Source organism: Neovison vison, chromosome 2, assembly GCF_020171115.1.
Source record: "Neovison vison isolate M4711 chromosome 2, ASM_NN_V1, whole genome shotgun sequence".
Classification (NCBI taxonomy): domain Eukaryota; kingdom Metazoa; phylum Chordata; class Mammalia; order Carnivora; family Mustelidae; genus Neogale; species Neogale vison.
In genome coordinates this window covers 94,978,014-94,996,177 of record NC_058092.1, presented here as the reverse complement: position 1 = coordinate 94,996,177, position 18,164 = coordinate 94,978,014, and the positions used below count along the sequence as shown (strand labels likewise).

The following is an 18,164-nucleotide window of genomic DNA, read 5'->3' as shown; positions in this document are numbered from 1 at the left end:
GAGCAGCAGCAAGTACCCCCTCGGCTGCAAACAAAGGGGTCAAAGGTTTGCCGTCAATTCACTTCCAGGCAGAAAAACATTTTCCTCAAAAGAAACAATTTATTTAGAATAAAACAAAAGCAGCTCAACTGTGAGCGCACGTTTGAGTGACAGCTACTTTTAAGCTGTGTGAGCCATAAAAAGGGTTTTTCTTTACTTTTCCAGAAATCTTGTGTACACAGCACAAAGCAAGAGGTCATTTTTTTTCCACTTAAAACACCGGCATTGGCATCACAATAGCAGATACACAACTTTAAGCTGCCATTTTAGTAAAATGCACAAATACTAAACAGATTAGCTTTCTTCCATCAAGAGGCCCATGTAAACTCCACATAAGCCACAACTTCTCTTCAAAAAGGTCCATTAGAGCTTTGAATTCCATATCTTCGATCCGCAGTTCACCAGTTTTGCTTGTGGGGGGGGAAAAAAAGGTTATTCAGTACAAATGTTTACAATATTAAAAATATATATATTTCCCCTATGCCATTATAGATGAACGTAACATTAACAAGACCTTCCTGGATAGTCCAGCTTGACTTCAAAAAGCACCAATAATACCCACTGGCACATACCTTGAATGAATTTACTGTATGAATAGACAAGTAACAAGTAGAACAACAGGGTGGACTTTTTTAAGGACTGCAATTAAGCAAAGATCATGGGATTGAAAATACCCTTTATACTCATGTAACTGAGTAAAACATGTCAAAAAAATTCAGAAGAAAGGACATTTATAATCAATTTATGATCAATATATCCTAAATATAACTTAAAAATTTAAACTAAAAAAAGGTGGAATTTAGTCAAACTTTTACCCCTCTGTTTTCATTCCATAATTTACATGGAACAATCCAGAACTACTCTGTTGTAAAAAGGGGTCAAGATATGAAGCCACTTAAAAATCCACCTTCATCTGTGTTACCAAAGACAGCAGCTGTTCTTTTAAGAAAACTCATACGAACAATTGCTAAACAGCCAAAGAACATTTTAGGACTTTTACTTTTCAACTATTTAAATCAAACAAAGAAACCTTTTTTATTTAGCTAGACAGTTCACTGTGGTTACCTGAAATCATTTTCTCCCTTTAGGGACATCATTATAACCAGCATGTTAACAGGGTCAGCTCCACTACTCTTGTTCTCATACCTAACCGCCATCTCAAAACCAAACACCATAGCAGAGACCGAAAAAAAGAAGTCCCAAAATTCTCTCCAAAACTTTTCACATAAAAGGTCATTAAGGCCCTCTTCTCAAGAGGATTTCCTGATTCTGTTACCAGAGTTTTTGGTGAATGGTTCCTATATGGACCCAAACTGCAGTTCAAGCTATTCCTGCATAACGAGCAATTTCATGGTCTAAAGAACGTGGATTTCAAATTGTAAAAAAACAAGACAAATACTGTCAGTGAAAACCTGCTCATTAAATTTTTAAATAAACCGAAACAGTGTTTGACTCTGAAAGCAACACTTACACACCTCACTTTTCCTACTGTATCTCAAATGATCTAACTGAATTAAGGGCCAGAGTATGTTACCTTCAAAATGTGACAAAAGCTTATGCCAGCCAGAGGATGAACATTTTAAGATGTAATTCTTAAAGGGAAAACTCAATCTACAGAGTCCAAGTATACATGTTAAAGTATACATGTTAAATTTAAATTTTTGTGTAGAAAACGCTTTACAGGAATCCCAGTTACAACCAACAAAATAATCTTTAAAAAACTGGCTAGGAGCTGAATGATTGTTTAATTTTCCATAAACTTTGAAGTTGTGATCTAAGTCTTAATTAGTATGATGTTCTTCACCAGTAATACTTAATAAGTCATTAAATGATATACTGCAATTTTCTTTGCATTCATTTCAACAGAGTTCCAGAAAAATCAATTGAGCTAAACGAGTTTTGTTTTTTGGTTTTTTTAAGTAAAAGAAACAAGTGGTTGTTGCAAAGAACATCCAATATTGAGATTATGAAATTCTGGCTAATGAGAATTAGAACCAGATAGCTTTAGACTCTTGCTTTCATTCCATCCTGAAGGCTTAAATAGTTTAACAGTATTATGAACCGGCACAACAGAATGGGCAACACAAATAAGAAATTCATCTGAATGATGGCACTCTGTAGGTAAGCACCAAACTAAACATAATTAGTTATTTCTCATACATACATTTAGAAATGATATCAAGCCATTGTTTCAAAAACATAGAAGCACAAATTGCCCAGATCTAACAAAAGCCGCCATGTCAGATAAAGATTCAAATAAACAAACATGGAGCAAAAACCACAGTACTCTTCGGTAAGTTGTCACATCAACTTAAAAAAGAAAAAAAAAAAGAGAGAGAGAGATAAAAAGGAAAATGGGAAAAACCACATTTTGGATTAGAGTAAAATTAAATGTTATGAACTTCACTCTCTAAAAGAGCAAAATCATCTGTCCAGCCTTCTTATCAAAAGATATTCAAAAGTTAATGGTTAGTGAGATTATTTAAACTGGAAAAATGTATCTAGCCAAACTGTACTTTGACCCCATGTATGCACAGACTGCAAACTTGCGTTAGTTTTTGAAGTGTCTCCTCCGTATTAGTGTGCTAAGCACAGCTTTTTAAAAACAAAAAGCAGCAAGTCTTACTTGTAGGATTTCAGATATTTTTCCTACAGGGACACCAAGGACCTTTGTGCTCATTGCCTAGTACCTTCCTTCTGTCAAAATAGCTAGTTTTTCCAGTTTAAAAACAAAACAAACAAACAAACAAAAAAAAACCCCACAAAGACCTCCAAACTTAAAAAGAAATTTATAAATGCATAGTGAAAACCAAAAGGATGACACAGCAGTGATGAGGATTTCATGCTGACACGCATAAGACACCTGTCATAACGGAAAATAAAACAATTACATGACATTTCCCTGGGTTATTATTGGTGCTATTTCAAAACTACCAGCTTTGATAACAGAAAGAAAACAGTTGAGTTCTGCCAGGCTTTCTATAAGTCATTTTCACAGAATAGAAACATGACCATGATCCAAAAGGTCCTAGAGTTTCTAATCATAATTAAATATCAAGGGCCTTAGCTAAAGTCCTCAGCATATATGTATCAAGGCGGGGGAAATATACTTACTAATGACCTGAGAAACTAGGGGTGAGGACAAAGGGACAGATCAAAGAAACAAGACAAAAAAGAAAATCATCCATTACTGTTATGCAGCAAAAGCCCTTGTTAAGAACCAGAAATTGATATAACCTTCAGCTTTGAAAAAAACTGTGAGGGTAGGTTAAATTATTCTGTATTAATTTCAGGTGTTTGGGAAATAAAACAATACAAAGTGGTTTTCCTACACTGACATTTCAGTTCTCTGTGGCTGGACACCCGTGAAAATATTAAACACAAAATTTCAAAGATATTCAACATTTTCAATAATGTAATGTCATCGCTACTGTTTATATATGAAAATAAAAATACAGGCAAAATTTAAAAAGAGCATGTCAAAGGCATTTCACGATGACTTTAAAAATTTCTGCAATCCAGATATGGCTGATTAATGCCCACTAAAACAAAAGCTGACTTATGAGCCTGCAGACAACTCTTCTTTCTATTATTGAAATCAGAAATTTGCATGGATACAAAAAAACTCATCTTTGATGAAAAACACGTAAGTTTTGAAATATGCACAATTAAATTAGACCTGTACCTGCTATACCTCTCTGAAAGTCAGTAAAAACACCACCACACACCAATAACTAACCAAAGAATTCTGATTTTAAAAACACCTACTCACTTCTTGCATACTAGCATAAGACATAGATGGTTTGTAACCTACTCCTCAATTTTTTTCTGAACAGTTACAGCTACAAACCAAAAGTGCATATACGGGATACGGAACTTAAGAACTAATGATAAAAATGTGTATGTTAAAGCAAACTCCGGGAATAAACCATGTACTTTAAGAGAAATACTCAAATACCTGATTAAAATAATTACATTGCTATACGGTTTACCAGCTTGTACTTTTAAGATTCCTGATCAAATTTCAGCCACACAAATAACATTTCTGGTACAGGAATTATTTACCTACATACCAATCAACCCACTTTTAGGTGTAATATTATCTTTAAAAGTCAGTGGGCTCTTCTCCAAATCCTGACTTTTCAAGAAAATTTGGGGTTTGTAACTCTGAGGATTTTTTTTTTTAAGCTCAAGGTTACAAAAGGGAAAAAAAAAAAACCTGAAGAAAAAAAGAGGAAAAAAGTTACTCATAAAAGAGTAGGAACTCCTAATTAAAATAAATTCATCTGCCTGCTACCTTCAGGGCATCCCTTTCACTTAAAATAATAGCTAAACTGTCCTGACTTCTATTTTAAAGGTTTATAAAAATATAAAAAAGAAAAAGCTACAACTAAAACTAATTCAAAAGGAAATTTCGTCTGATGCTGTATCCCATTACACATCACAAAACAGGAACCATGTCAAAGTAGTAAATACAAGTTACACATGGACTTTAGGACGCACCACGGACAATGATCATGACCAGGTAATCTTCTTCAGATTTGGCCAGTGCCTTGGCAGGGGAATCCAGGAACTGCTGGGAGAACTCACAGGGTGGGAAAGCATGTAGGACCCCGGTGTTTTCCTTGTCTTTGTTGCCCCCCACAGGGAGGCTTATCACCCCAGCGGCCTGCTTTTGCTTTAAATAGGACACAAGGTTCCTAAGTGGCCTCTGAGTAGAGGTGGCAGTGTCTGATGTGGCTGAGGAAGAGGAGGACCTGCTGTCAGAACTTCCAGGCACAGCCAGAAGAATGGCATAACCATTGGGCCCTGCCACTTTGATGCGTCGAGTTACTTCATCCAACTTGGGCTGGTCCAAACGAAGACGCTGTGTGATCTTGAGCTGGGCTACTTTGCCTCCCGTTGCACCCTCCACAAGAAGACTACTAGCCACTTGGAGGTCACCCTGCAACAGATGCATGTTGGAAGGAAAGTTGCTGTTCTTCAACAGAAGCATGCCCTGCCAGGCCAAACAGAGTTTGGGAGAGGCTGCAGCTGTTGGGGCTGTCCCACCATCCTGTTTCTGGGAGGGGGACTTTAGCTTTGAGGAAGCAGTGCTGGTGCTGGGTGCACTCCCATCAGACCGGTCTTCTTTTTTCAGAGGGCTTTTTCCCTCAGTGGGAGCCGCTGTCCGGTGCTTCCTATCCCGTTCAGCTGATGCAGAGTTTTTACGGTCTCGCTTGTCACCCTGGCTCTTCTCCAAACTACCTCGTCTGTCTCTGACTGGAGAGGGCCTTTCCAAGATAAGAAGACGGGAAGATCGATCATTGTCACTGTTGTAGCGATCCCGGCTACTGCTCACTTCTGGGCTGCGGTCGGGAGAAAGAGCACAGTGACGTTTTCGGGGACGGTCACTCTCAGGAGACCTATCCAGGTGCCGGCCCCCACTCTCCTCAGGCGGCCTTCGCTTCCTAGGCTGGTCTCTGCTGCTGGGAAGATCTCGCTCGCCTCTGTCCCGGTCCAAAGACCAGCCATCTCGCCTGCGATCCAGGCTATCCAGTGGCTCATAAGCAGGCACAGCAGTGGCTGCAGTCCGAGTGCTGCGTTCACGGACTGGGGGTGGGGGTGGCACCCAGTCAGAGTCAGGATAAAGATCTCTGTCACGATCTCTGTATAGTAAGGGTGGTGTCCTATCCCGAGCACCCCTCAAAGGGTCAGGTGCTCGATGTCCAAAAGCATCTGTCACCAATTCATAATGAGTTAAGGGCAGAGGCTGCAGATATTGCTGCTGGTAACGATGTTCTGTATCTGCAAAGTCTACTCTAAGGCGACGATCTGGGCCACCAAGTGGGAAGCCACGCATATGGGTCCAGGCAGCATGAGCTGCATCGAGGCTTTCATATTGGATATATGCCCAACTATCACCTTTGCGGTAGTCTATAGTGCGAATGGTGCCAAACCGGTCAAACTCTCGTGCCAGGGCAGCGAGAGGCACCCAAGGTCCCAGACCACCTACCCAGAGGCGGGTGGTGGGTGTAGCTTTACCATAACCAATTTTGATAGGATTCCGAATAATAATTTTGCCAGACATTGCCAGTTTGGCCCGGTGAGACATGTCTAGGTTCTCAAATTTGAGAAAGCCATAGGTACTGGTCTGGCCCCGAGAAGGCCTCTTGATGTCTACCTCAGTGATGACTCCAAAGCGGTCAAAAGCCCTTCTTAGATCACTCTCTGTCACAGTGATGTCTAGGTTGCCCAAGAAAAGCGTCCGGTTAGCTCGCTGATCATCCTCAGGAGAGATCTCATCTACTTCTCGGAAAGGAGCAGCACCTGCTCCAGCTCCCACCCTTGGCTCAAGACTGTATGCTGGGCGCACTCTCTCATAGAATGGGTAGTCTCGCTCTCTCTCCAGCTCACGGGGCAATGGTGGCGGGGGTGGTGGGGGCAGGCGGCCAAGAGCCAACTGCTGCAACCGGTAGTCTCTGTACCCCAAGGCTGCGCCACCAGGGGAAAGTGATCTCTGGCCTCCACCTCCTCCAGGGGGATGCCGGTGTCCACCTACCGAGGCCCCGACCACGCCGGCTGACGGAGGATAAGTATCTTTGTCTAAAGGCGAGCGGCTGCGGCGCCGGCTCACATACACAGCTTCTATCTTCAGGGGCCGGTCATAGAGCACTAGGCGGCCTCGGGCATGCTTGGCCGCCCGCGCGTCCTCTGGCCGCCGGAAGTTCACAAAAGCTACTCGCTCATCCCCGCTGCCAGAACCCGAGAGATGACTGATTTTGACACTTACATCACCGAAGCGTTTGAACTCGTGAAACAGTCCGTCCTCCACCGCTTCGTCACTCAGCTGGGACCCCAACTCACTGATCTTCAGTGTCTTGTATTCCCCGCCGTCCCCGCCGCCAGGAGCTGAGGAGGCGGCCCCAGAGGAACGTGACTCCCCGCCTCCACCCCGGGAGCTGCTGCGCGACTCGCCCCCGCCCGAGGAATTTTTGGTGCTTGGAGAGCTGTAACTATGCAAGCGGCTACTGGAGCTGCCCCCGCCAGTGTCATACTCGCGGCTGCCACCTCGGCTGCTGGACTTGTCCAGATGAAGGCTGCGCCGCGACCCGCCGCCGCTGTCGGTCTTTCCGCTGCTACTCCCATTGCTGCCACCAGAGCCCCCTAACTTCTTGCTCCGCTCCCCGCGGGAAGTCGAGTCCTCACCTCCACGGGAGCGTTTGGTCTTGACTGGAGAGCGCTCTTTTCCCTTCATTGTTGCGGGTCGTCGGAGGTCGTCTCCGCGGAGATGATTAATCCGCCGGCCCGCGCTCGTTTCACACAGCGGAACCGCACGCCGCCATCTTGGACTCCGCCGCGGCAAAGGATCCCGCCCCGCAGTCCTCATTGGTCAATTAGCTCCTCTCTTCTACAGTCTCATTGGGAAAACGATTTGTCTGTCTTTACATCTCCCCGCGCTCCGGAAAGGCGCCCGCCCAACCACTGTTATTGGGTTCCCAACGCTTTAGTCTGAGTACTTCATTGGTTATATTTGTTGTCCATCTTAACGGTTCCTCGCGCCAGGCCGTGGCTCCGCCCCTCGCACTCTAGGGTCACCTGACCCAAACTCTGGAGGCGTTGATTGGACAAAAAGTCTGCCCTGTAACGGTACTTCTAGCGCGGTAAAAGCAGTGATCCCACCTCCTCATTCCTTTCATTGGTTTGGGACTCCGTCCTTTAACTCACTATTTGGGAAGTCGGGCCATCTGTTCTGGCGTTTTTTTCTGAGAGGCCCGCTTACAGCGTTCTCGCGAGAGAGAAAGCGCTCCCTTTCTCGACCCCTTCTTCCAACTCCTCGGGCGGCTGAAAGAAGTTTAAATCTGATTGGATGTTGACCAGGAAGTTGATAGGCTGAAATAACTGTCCGTCATTCGCTTAAAGGGGTAGGCTCGTATACTGGGGAGGCTGACTGAAGGTGAAAGAGTAGAACACGCGCTTGCTGTGCGACGTCACTAAGACGTCGCGAGACGGTGACCCAGCGCCAGCCCCGCCTCCTCGTGCTTTCTGCGTTCTCTTCTCAAGCATTAATCTGACCCCGCGCGGTCTTGGGTGTACCTTGGCTCCTGGAACTCGAAACTTCTGGCCACGCCTGCTTAGTTCTTGTCTGGGACAAGGGGCTGTCGGGGCGAATTCCTCAGGAAGGAACCTCAGCGGACACCATCTTAGTCCCTCCGGCCTCAGAACGGCCTGAAAAAGCTGGGGTCCCCGGGGGCGGGCTGGCCGCGGGTTCCCAGTTCGCCAAGTGCCGGTCCCACTAACGCCTGGGGCTCTCGGGGACCAGCAGCTGGGAGGCAGCGCTGCGGAGCTGCCGCCTTCGCCCGGGGCCCGGCCCTTTGGCGTTCCCCGCTCCAGCCCAAGCACCCCGAGTAACCGGAGGGGGCGGCGGGGCAGTGCCCGGCGCCCGGGCCCCGCGGTCGGCGCGCGTGTCTCTGCGTTCCCAGTTTTCTATTGCGAAGTCGCGTGCGTTTTGGATTTTGTACAAGATCCGGTGAACTAGGTCCCTTCGCTTCGTACCTGTAATGCCCCTCCCGGTTAAATGATAGTCACATGGACGCTCCAGGGGCAGACGTGTCGCTCGTTTTTTCTGCACTTCTCGTACCTCCCGGCATCCGGTTAGTGTAAGAAGCCAGTAGCACAGCCACCTTGCCGACTCTCCGGAGGAACCTCTTTGCCTTCTTCAGGCATCATCCGCTCGAAAACCCATCTTGCGTTGAGATACAGAAAGCACGTGTGCCAGGTGCCCTTGTCAGGTGAAGGGAGGGAGTGCTGAGTTCATCACAGCGGTTAGTTAGGCTTGTTGCCGTCCTCCCAGAGGTTATGAGGATTCTTGTGTTGAAGGTTATGAGGTTATGAGCGTTCTTGTGTCGATCCTCTCTTCTGCCACGTCTTACAAGTCCAATACGTAGGAGAAAATTATATATTTAAACACACGTTTTTCAAGGTAATATGAATGTCGCCAAAACAAACCTAAACTTCAAAGCTGTGTTACGATTGGGACAGCAACATGTTTAGTCCTGCCGTAGCCATCCTTTTTTCTAGAAATCTTGAGGAAGATGAATATGAATTTTATCTCTTGATTTGACAAAGAAGCTTGAAAGAAGCCTAATAGGTAAAAGCATAAAAATCTGCGTGATTGTAGTATGTAGACTGACTTACTTGCTGTATTTAGATATTTTAAAACTTGGTACCGTTTGTGGTTTTAAAAAACAATATATATGCGTAGGTGCAAGTGTTTCTGTTCATATATTCATAGAAACTTCATTGAGAGTGCTTCAGTAATGGTTACTAAGATCACCCTGAGAGGCCGGTAGAGGATCTGGGTGGGAGAGAGACTCAACTTCCACTGTATATCTTTCTGCATTATTAAAAGGAAACTTGTTTTACCATGTGCATACTATTACTGTTCCATTTTTTTAAAATAGCAATTATTTTTAGCTTCCTTAAATTTATAGAAAAAAAATTACAGAACTAGAATACTATAAAGAACTCCCATGTACCCAACACCCAGTTTCAACAATTACCAACTCCTGTCAGTCTTGTTTCCTATACACTCTCTTCCCACTCTTTGTTATTTTATTCCAGGCTTATCTGGTACATTTCCTGCCCCAGACGTGAAAGCAACCATTTCTCCAAGGAGATCTGGTTCCTTTTAGGGAGAAAAGATATTTAAAGATAAAATATGGATGTTAGGAGATAAGACTACAACCAACACAGTATTTGTAAAAGCACAAAACAAAAGGTTTTAGTTGTTTGGGAATTTTAATCTGTTTCAAGGTTATATTAAACACAACACAAAATTGAAGTTAAGCCATTATCTGGTTATTTAATGCAACAGCCAATCCAAACAAACCAGAGTGACTATTTTTGGCCTAAACTGACCTGCGTAGGTAAATGAATGACCAGAGAAAAAGTAATGACCAAATCAGTGTAGTTTCTCAAACATGACAGGAATTGAGAATGGTGGGAAAGAATTCAAGGAGCAGGTACTGGGCAGTGCCCAAGGCTCTGCAAAGCTTAGCAGTATGACTTAGCATTTGAAATACCAGAGAACCTGATGGAAGCTACTGCAGAGAGGAAGATGGCAGGAGAGCTTGCCTAAGGGGACTGGTGGCCTGTCTGCTGTTGAAAGGATTGGTAAGTAGAATGGATAGAAAAGCCCTGGCTTCTGTTCTTAGTAACAGCCAAAATAGAACCTTGATGTATGTGTATGTGTGTATGTCCACAACAGAATTGGATAATGACAAAATATGCCCATGCTGTAATCACAGTGAGTGTTTTTATTTCCTTAGTGTTCTTTAAAGCATGAAGGTGCTTAGTGAGGTTGTATCAGCTTATGTTCACATACGTGCTTTAGAGAGAGCTGAAAGAGGATAAAAGTGAACTAGGATTTAGAAGACCGGGACTTTAAACTTTTTTTCTGGTGTTGGTGATGGAATTGTTGAGGTCCAGTTCAAGGTTTCATCTGGGCTTGAAAATGCCTTGTCAAAAACCAAGACATAGAGTTGAGGAAAAGCTGACATAGCCCATTCTGGCGTCAAACTTGGTTCCCTGAAACTATAATTCAAAGGCCCTGGAGGTCACAGCCCAGCAGGAAAGCAGCCACAACTAGCTTTCTATATGAAGTGCTTTTTTCCATATCCTTTAAAATCAGTTTTAAAAGGAAAAAGCAAAATGAAAGTTATGGAAGAAACTGCGTAATTAAAAGTTATCAGTATGCTTTCGATCAAATGTCTTCTTTCAACCCTCCTACATTTTATTGTTTCTGTATCCTCAGTATGCAGACAATTATGATTGCAATATGAAATTTATCTTGGGAGCTGAAAGCTGGTTGATTTCCTGGCAGATGCAAAAAGGCCTGAAGCTGGGAATTGGAATTACTTTCCCACCCACAATAGTGGATTAAAATTTTCAATTTCATCTTCTTTCATAAAAGTGAGTGGTCTCTTGACAGGTTCATTTTGTTCGTCTGCAGAAAAAGCATGCATTTTACCCATAGGCATATATTAAATCCTAAAATAGCAAATAAACATTTAGGACCTAGCTTGCATTATTTTTTTTAAAGATTTTATTTATTTGATAGAGATCACAAGTAGGGAGGCAGGCAGAGAGAGAGGAGGAAGCAGGTTCCCCACCGAACGGAGTGCCCGATGCAGGGCTCCATCCCAGGACCCTGAGACCATGACCTGTGCCAAAAGCAGAGGCTTTAACCCACTGAGCCACCCAGGTGCCCCTCTAGCTTGCATTATTAAATCACTTGCTTATTTTGGTCTGTAGCCTTTATTTTTAACGGCTTTATTAAGATATAATTTGCATACCATAAATTTCACCCATTTTAAGTATAGAACTCCATGGTTTTTTTTTTGTTTGTTTTTTTTTTTAAAGATTTTATTTATTTATTTGACAGAGAGAAATCACAAGTAGGCAGAGAGGCAGGCAGAGAGAGAGAGAGAAGCAGGCTCCCTGCTGAGCAGAGAGCCCGATGCGGGGCTCGATCCCAGGACTCTGAGATCATGACCTGAGCCGAAGGCAGCGGCTTAACCCACTGAGCCACCCAGGTGCCCCAGAACTCCATGGTTTTTAATTATACTCACAGAGCTCTGTATGTGGTTCACCCTTTTAACACTGTTACAGAAAGCACTCTACTATAGCTTCTCCTGCATGACTATGCCCTTATATGATTTTCTCTTTCATATATTTAGACGTCTTATAGGGCAGTGGCCAAGAGCATGGACGCTGGAACCAACCAGTGTGGACTAAATCCCAGCTCTGCCGTGGGCAGAAGAGTTACTGTTAATCTCTCTAGGCCTTCATTTTCTCATCGATAAAATGGGAATAAATCCTAGGATCTTCACTGGGAGGACTAAATGGGTTAAAACCCATAAAGATCTTAGAACAGTGCCAGGTACATGCTAAGCACTACAAATATGTTTGCTGTTACTAATATATTTTCTTTTTGAATTTGGGTACATAAAATTGGAGTAATCATAATCCTCAGTTTATGATACATAATCATCAATGGCCCATCCAAAGAGATGAAAGAGCTTTTCATCTCTTTATCAACAACCTGTGAATACCCATGAAACTACCACTCAATCCAAGAAATAGAATGTTACTGGTAATTTACATCTACCTAAATACCTTATCCTTATTCCTTATCCACTGCCTACTCTCATAGGTAACTACTATCCTGAATCTGGTGTTTAATAATTTCTTGTTTTGATTAGTTTTAAGAACTTTAAAAGATGTTTTATTCTTTTATTTTAAGATTTATTTATTTATTCTAGAAACAGAAAAAGAACACAGGCAGGAGGAGCAGAGAGAAAGAATCTCAAGCAGACTTCCCACTGAGCGTGGAGCCCAGTGTGGGGCTCAATCTCACAACCCTGAGATCAGACCTGATCCAAAAACCAAGAGTTGGACGCTTAACCAACTGCGCCACCTAGATGCCCCAAGAACTTGAAAGAATTTTTTGAAGGAATTTTTATTTTTTTATTTTTATTTTTTTTTATTATTTTTTTTAAAGATTTTTATTTATTTATTTGATAGACAGAGAGAGATCACAAGTAGGCAGAGAGGCAGGCAGAGAGAGAGGGGGAAGTAGGCTCCCGGCTGAGCAGAGAGCCCGATGTGGGGCTCGATCCCAGGAACCTGAGATCATGACCCGAGCTGAAGGCAGAGGCTTAAACCACTGAGCCACCCAGGCGCCCCTTGAAGGAATTTTTAAAAGCGTGTGTGTGCATGCGTGCATGGGCATGCGTGTTTATAGTATTTTTGCTTGTTTTTTAACTTTATACAAATTTATATTTGAACAATATAATATTTGTAATCTTCTGAGACTTGCATTTTTCATTCCTAATGTTACTATGATTCTTTCATGTTATCATATGTAGCTATGTTTATTTCCATTACTGTAAAATATTCTATTTTATTGAATATACCACCACTTATATGTCCATTCCTTCTCTGATGAACCTGTGGACCATTTTCTGTTCTTCTGCTATTTTGAGCAGTGCTACTATGAAGGTTCTTATTCATGTGTCTTGAGGCACACATGCAAAAATTTCTTCGGGATAAGATAGGGAGGTGGTGGGTAGAGGATACGTAGGAAGAGAACTACGAGAATAAAGGGAATATTTAATGGCTAATTTTATAAGAAAAAGAAAAAACAAGAAATTCCTTGCCAGCAATGTATAAGAGGTCTTGTTAATCCATGTCATTGGCATTCTATAACTTTTTTTTTCCCAAACAAATGGGTGTCAAATAGCATCCCTCTGTGGTTTTGATGTTTTATTTCTCCAATTACAATGATGTTGTGAATGTCTTTTTAAGTTTCCTGGCCATATGTTTCTTCATCTATGAAATATCTGTTCATGTCTTCTGCTCCTCTACTGAATTAGATCTTTCTTATTATGTGTAGGGGATTTTCATATATTCGTGAATCTAATATTCTGTAGAATAGATATATGACAAACATCTTTTTCTAGTTCACAGCTTATTTTTCATTAATTTGTTGTTAGCACTTTTTGTATCTTGCCTAAGAAATCCTCTTCACTTCCTCTAATCCTGCTGCCAATATTTTCACCTATATTAAAATTCTGTTTGTCTTATACATTTTAGAGCCAATTCATCAAGCTCCATGAACATCTGTCTATGATTGGGGTTTCATTAAATCTATGGATTAATTTAGGGAAAGGTAACATTGTCACATAATTAAGTCTTCCTTTCGGTGAACAGGGATATCTTCTCATTTAATTAGATCTTATTTAATTTCCATTGACAACGTTTTTGTAGTTTTATCAGTACCTTTGCATGTTTTTTATTATGGGTTGTTGTTGTTGTTGATAGTGTCTTTTTTTAAAGTTACACTTTCAGTTTGTCATCAGTGACTTGAATTGCAGCCACTTGCTAAGCTGTCCTGTTTTTATTAATTTAGCATATAGAACACTGAGTTTTCTAGGCACACAGTCATGTTTGCAGATAATAAGAGTATTTCCTCCTTTCTAATCCTTATAATTTAAAATTTTTCTGGTCTTATTTTGCTAACTAGAATCTTGGACACAATGTTAAGTAGAATGATAGTGAGCACTCCTATTTTATTCCTGATTTTAAAGGGAATGCTTCCAATGTTTGTCCATTTAGGATGATGTTTATTACATGTTTTTTCTGTTTGCTTTTTGTTATCCTAGTTTGCCAGAAGTTTTTAATCATGAGTAGATGTTAAATTTCTTCCAAAGTAAAGGAAGTTCAGGAACGGTGACAATAAAGTCAATGCATGACGCCACATTATATCTTAAATGGCAGAAGCCATAATGGAGAATACAAGGACAAGTAATGAAATCTGAATATGTATTGTGAATTAGCTACTAATAATGTTTCGATGTTATATTTCCTGAGTTTGATCATTACGCTATGGTTATCAAGATAATCCCTTTGATCTCAGCAGCACATGCTGAAATAGTTAAGGTTGGAAAGGGCATGCTAATAACACTAGCTCATAATAAGTACTTCAGAAAACTTTCAAGAAATGTATCATTTCCTTCCATTTTATTGCCCTTATGCTGCCTCATGATCTGATACGGCTTTTCAAGTTCCAGCCACCACATAAGCATTCCAGTCAAGCAGCATGGAAGAAGGAGGGAGGAACAACAGCATGTCCTTCTTGTAAGACGCTACTTAGAAATAATTCACTAAAACTCCACTTCTCTCTCAGTGGCCAGAACGTAGACATATAGCCACACTTAGCAGCACAGAAGGCTGGGAAGTGTATTCTCTATTTAGTTTAGCCAGGCTAAAAATCGGGGCTCTTATTGCTAAGGAAAAGGGGGAGAGTAGACATTAGGGTCAACCAGCAGTCTCTTCTACTACCTTGTGGGTGAGTTACATGATGTGACGCATGCCCAGCTTGTGGTGCTGAGTAGGATTCAGTTAAAACATGTCATTTCACGATTTCATTTGCATTATCCAATTTGGTCCTCATAGTAATCATATGAGTTAGGACAAATATGATTGTAATTGCAGATTAGGAAACTTAAGACTCAGGCTAATTATAGTTGTTGCTGCTGGTGATAGTTTGGGTCTGATTTGTTTTAAAGAAGGAGGCAGTAGAATCAAAGCAAAAGGAGCAGGGCCACCATTCTGGAGTTCTAGCTCCTCTAGACAGTACCTACATCCCACAAAATCCTGCAGTTCTTTGCTCTGTGACCTTCTTAGTAGTCTGGCCCATAAACGGCTGGGATTGGGACAGAAGCAGGTCCACTGATGGCCACTGTGGGGCGCTTTCCACTGTATCCCTTAGGCACTAAGTTGCTGGAAATGACACGGACCTCCGGCAGCTGCCTCTCCTTCCCAAAAGTAGAAATCCGAACAAATAAGTCCTATTACATAACCCATTCACAAACAGATAACAAAAACCAAAGCCAGCGTTTGTTGAGTGCATACTACATTAGCAGGCACTCTGCTAAAACCTCCCTCATGTTAACTCCTGTCACCCTCAAGATAACCCCAGGAGATGGACAGGCTCATGCTCTTCTTTCGCAGGTAAGGAAACTGAGTTTTAAAGGCCCAATATATATTTTAAATATTTAAGAAGAATAACATGTGTACACTGGAAGAGTTTGTGTTTTTCCCAGTCTCTGAAAAACATTTGATCTGAAGTCGTGCTTCATATTATGAGTAACACACCTGGTTGCCTGACTGATAGCCATTCTCCCCTCCTTTGCTAGGAACAGGAAAAACACTTTGAAGGGGAAAATTTTGTAACAAGTGGCATAAACAATTCCATAGGTCAGTACTGTAATGGGAAAATATATGGTAACTTATTATCTGCCAGCATTAAGAATGGTGCTTTAAACTCTGTAGTACACAGCAACCGGAAGAGAGCATTTCATTTGATTGTAGGCAGTATAGAGACAAAATTATGTGTCTTGCAAGGAATATGGGATTCGGGGACTCTCAATTACTCTCAATGACTGTTGTACAAAGCTTCCAAAGTCAGAGGCAGTTAAAGCTTGATTTGCTGTACCTTACTGGATGTTGGGCAAAATCCTCTGGTCCTGCCGGTGTTGGGTGAAGATTCCACTCTTGATAGTCTGTTCCCTACGGTCTTCTATCTCTTGAATTCAACTTACCTATAAAGACAAGTGTGGTTACAAATCCAATAGAACATGAATGGTTCTGTCACCAATGGTGTTTCAGTTGGACAAAAAGATGCATATGTGTCCTGGTGTGTTTAGTACATAATGTTTCTCACACAAATGCAGTTAACTCCTGAGACCTCACAGGCCATCTCTGTGAGCCCACTGTTAGCAAGAAGAGATTGAGTTTGCGGAGAAACCCAGTCCCTCAACACAGCTGTAAATCATCTAGTGGAAATAATGGGCTTCTGCAAATGTTTGTGTGTACATAGCATGAGCATAAACAGTCTTTCCATGACTTTTTGAAAATTATGAGGTCTTTTAACTATCACTCAGTCCATTTTGTTTTAAAAGCATGTTCCTTGGGGCGCCGGGATGGCTCAGTGGGTTAAGCCGCTGCCTTCGGCTCAGGTTATGATCTCAGGGTCCTGGGACCGAGCCCCACATTGGGCTCTCTGCTCAGCAGGGAGCCTGCTTCCCCCTCTCTCTCTGCCTGCCTCTTTGCCTACTTGTGATCTTTCTCTGTCAAATAAATAAATAAATTCTTTATAAAAAATAAAAGCATGTTCTTTGTGCCTAGCACAGTGAAAATATGGGGAGAATTGGATGACACAACGGAATTTGCTTGGATGGGGACAAAAATCAGGAACACTTAATCTGTGAATTGTTAAAATATAAAATTTAAAGAGTTAAGTATAAAAGTTTCATGATGGGAGTGCTCAGTGCGGACTCGGGAGAGTCATATGTGTTCATTGTAAAATTCCAGGGAATACAGAAAGCACAGTGTAAAATTCTGATTAGGTTCCAAGCGCTGTTTTTTAAAGGGCGTCAACCCTCAATTTCCCTACTGTGTAACTTTGGACGCTTACTTAACCTCTCTGTCAGTTGAAACTATTGTGAGCAAATGAGGTGGTATGTGTATTATGAGTATGTGAGGAATTATTCTGGGCTAACCCATTGAGCCACCCAGGCGCCCCATAAGATGGTATTTAAAGTTCTAAAGACCCCAGAGGGTGGGGGGGGCGCAGGGTGAGAAAGCTCTATCTGGGATCTTAACCATTAGTGTAATTGGGGGTAGAATGAATTGGCTTTTGTTTGAATCATCTTCAGATATGTAGGAGGAATCTTTGAAACAGGTCAGGGTGAAATGATCTCCAAGATCCCTCCCAGCGTTGAAGTTCCCAGATACCTAGACTCAAACCTGTAGTCCCATAGGGTAAAGGACAGTCCCCAAAGAACATGGGTTCTAGACTGGAAAAAGGGCCCTGGGACTCTCTCTGGATCCCAGGGAAGAGGCTGCAGAGCGCATCTCTATTCCTAAGACAAATGTTTCCATACAGTGCTTTGAGGGAATGAACGGAGGTGAGGGCAGAACACCCTTTCACCAGCCCAGTCCCTCAGGTTCAGAGAGGAGATTTCTGGTGAAGTGATGGCTCTCTGTGTGTTTTTGGAAAGCCAGCTCTGTGGGTTCAGCTGCTTTTGTAGGAGAAGGGGGACTTGATCCAGGCCGGAGAGTGAATTCTTTTCAGCATCTCTTCCACCACCATCACCTGAGACCACTTAGGTGGCCTTCTAAACTGTCCACCTAGATCTACTCTGGCCCATGGCCAATCATCTCTCCACTCAGCAGCTTGAAATACAAATATTTTTTTTTTTTCCCCTGAAGATTTTATTTATTTATTTATTTGTCAGAGAGAGAGAGAGCATGTGCACACAAGCAGGGGGAGCAGCAGGCAGAGGGAGAAGCAGGCTCTCCGCTGAGTAAGGAGCCCGAAGTGGGACTCATCCCAGGACCCTAGGATCATGACCTGAGCCGAAGCTTAACCTGCTGAGCCACCCAGGCATCCCTTGAAACACAAATCTGATAGCTTCCATTGCTCCTCAGATAAAGACAAAAATTCCTAATATGGCCTAGAAGACCCTGTTTGATTTGGCCTTTTCTACCATTTTAGACTCATCTCCTACTGGCCT

General features: G+C 42.4%; 1 protein-coding gene across 1 annotated transcript; it reads right to left on the bottom strand.

Annotated features, from left to right (window-relative positions):
* Positions 1–93: 93 nt before the first annotated feature.
* RBM15 (RNA binding motif protein 15) lies at positions 94–7,467 on the bottom strand. The gene is made up of 2 exons (XM_044238877.1): positions 4,543–7,467; positions 94–449 (listed from the first exon to the last, which is right to left on the bottom strand). Exons 1-2 carry the CDS (start codon positions 7,406–7,408, stop codon positions 403–405), a joined length of 2,913 nt encoding a protein of 970 aa, XP_044094812.1. The 5' UTR covers positions 7,409–7,467; the 3' UTR covers positions 94–402.
* Positions 7,468–18,164: the final 10,697 nt, after the last annotated feature.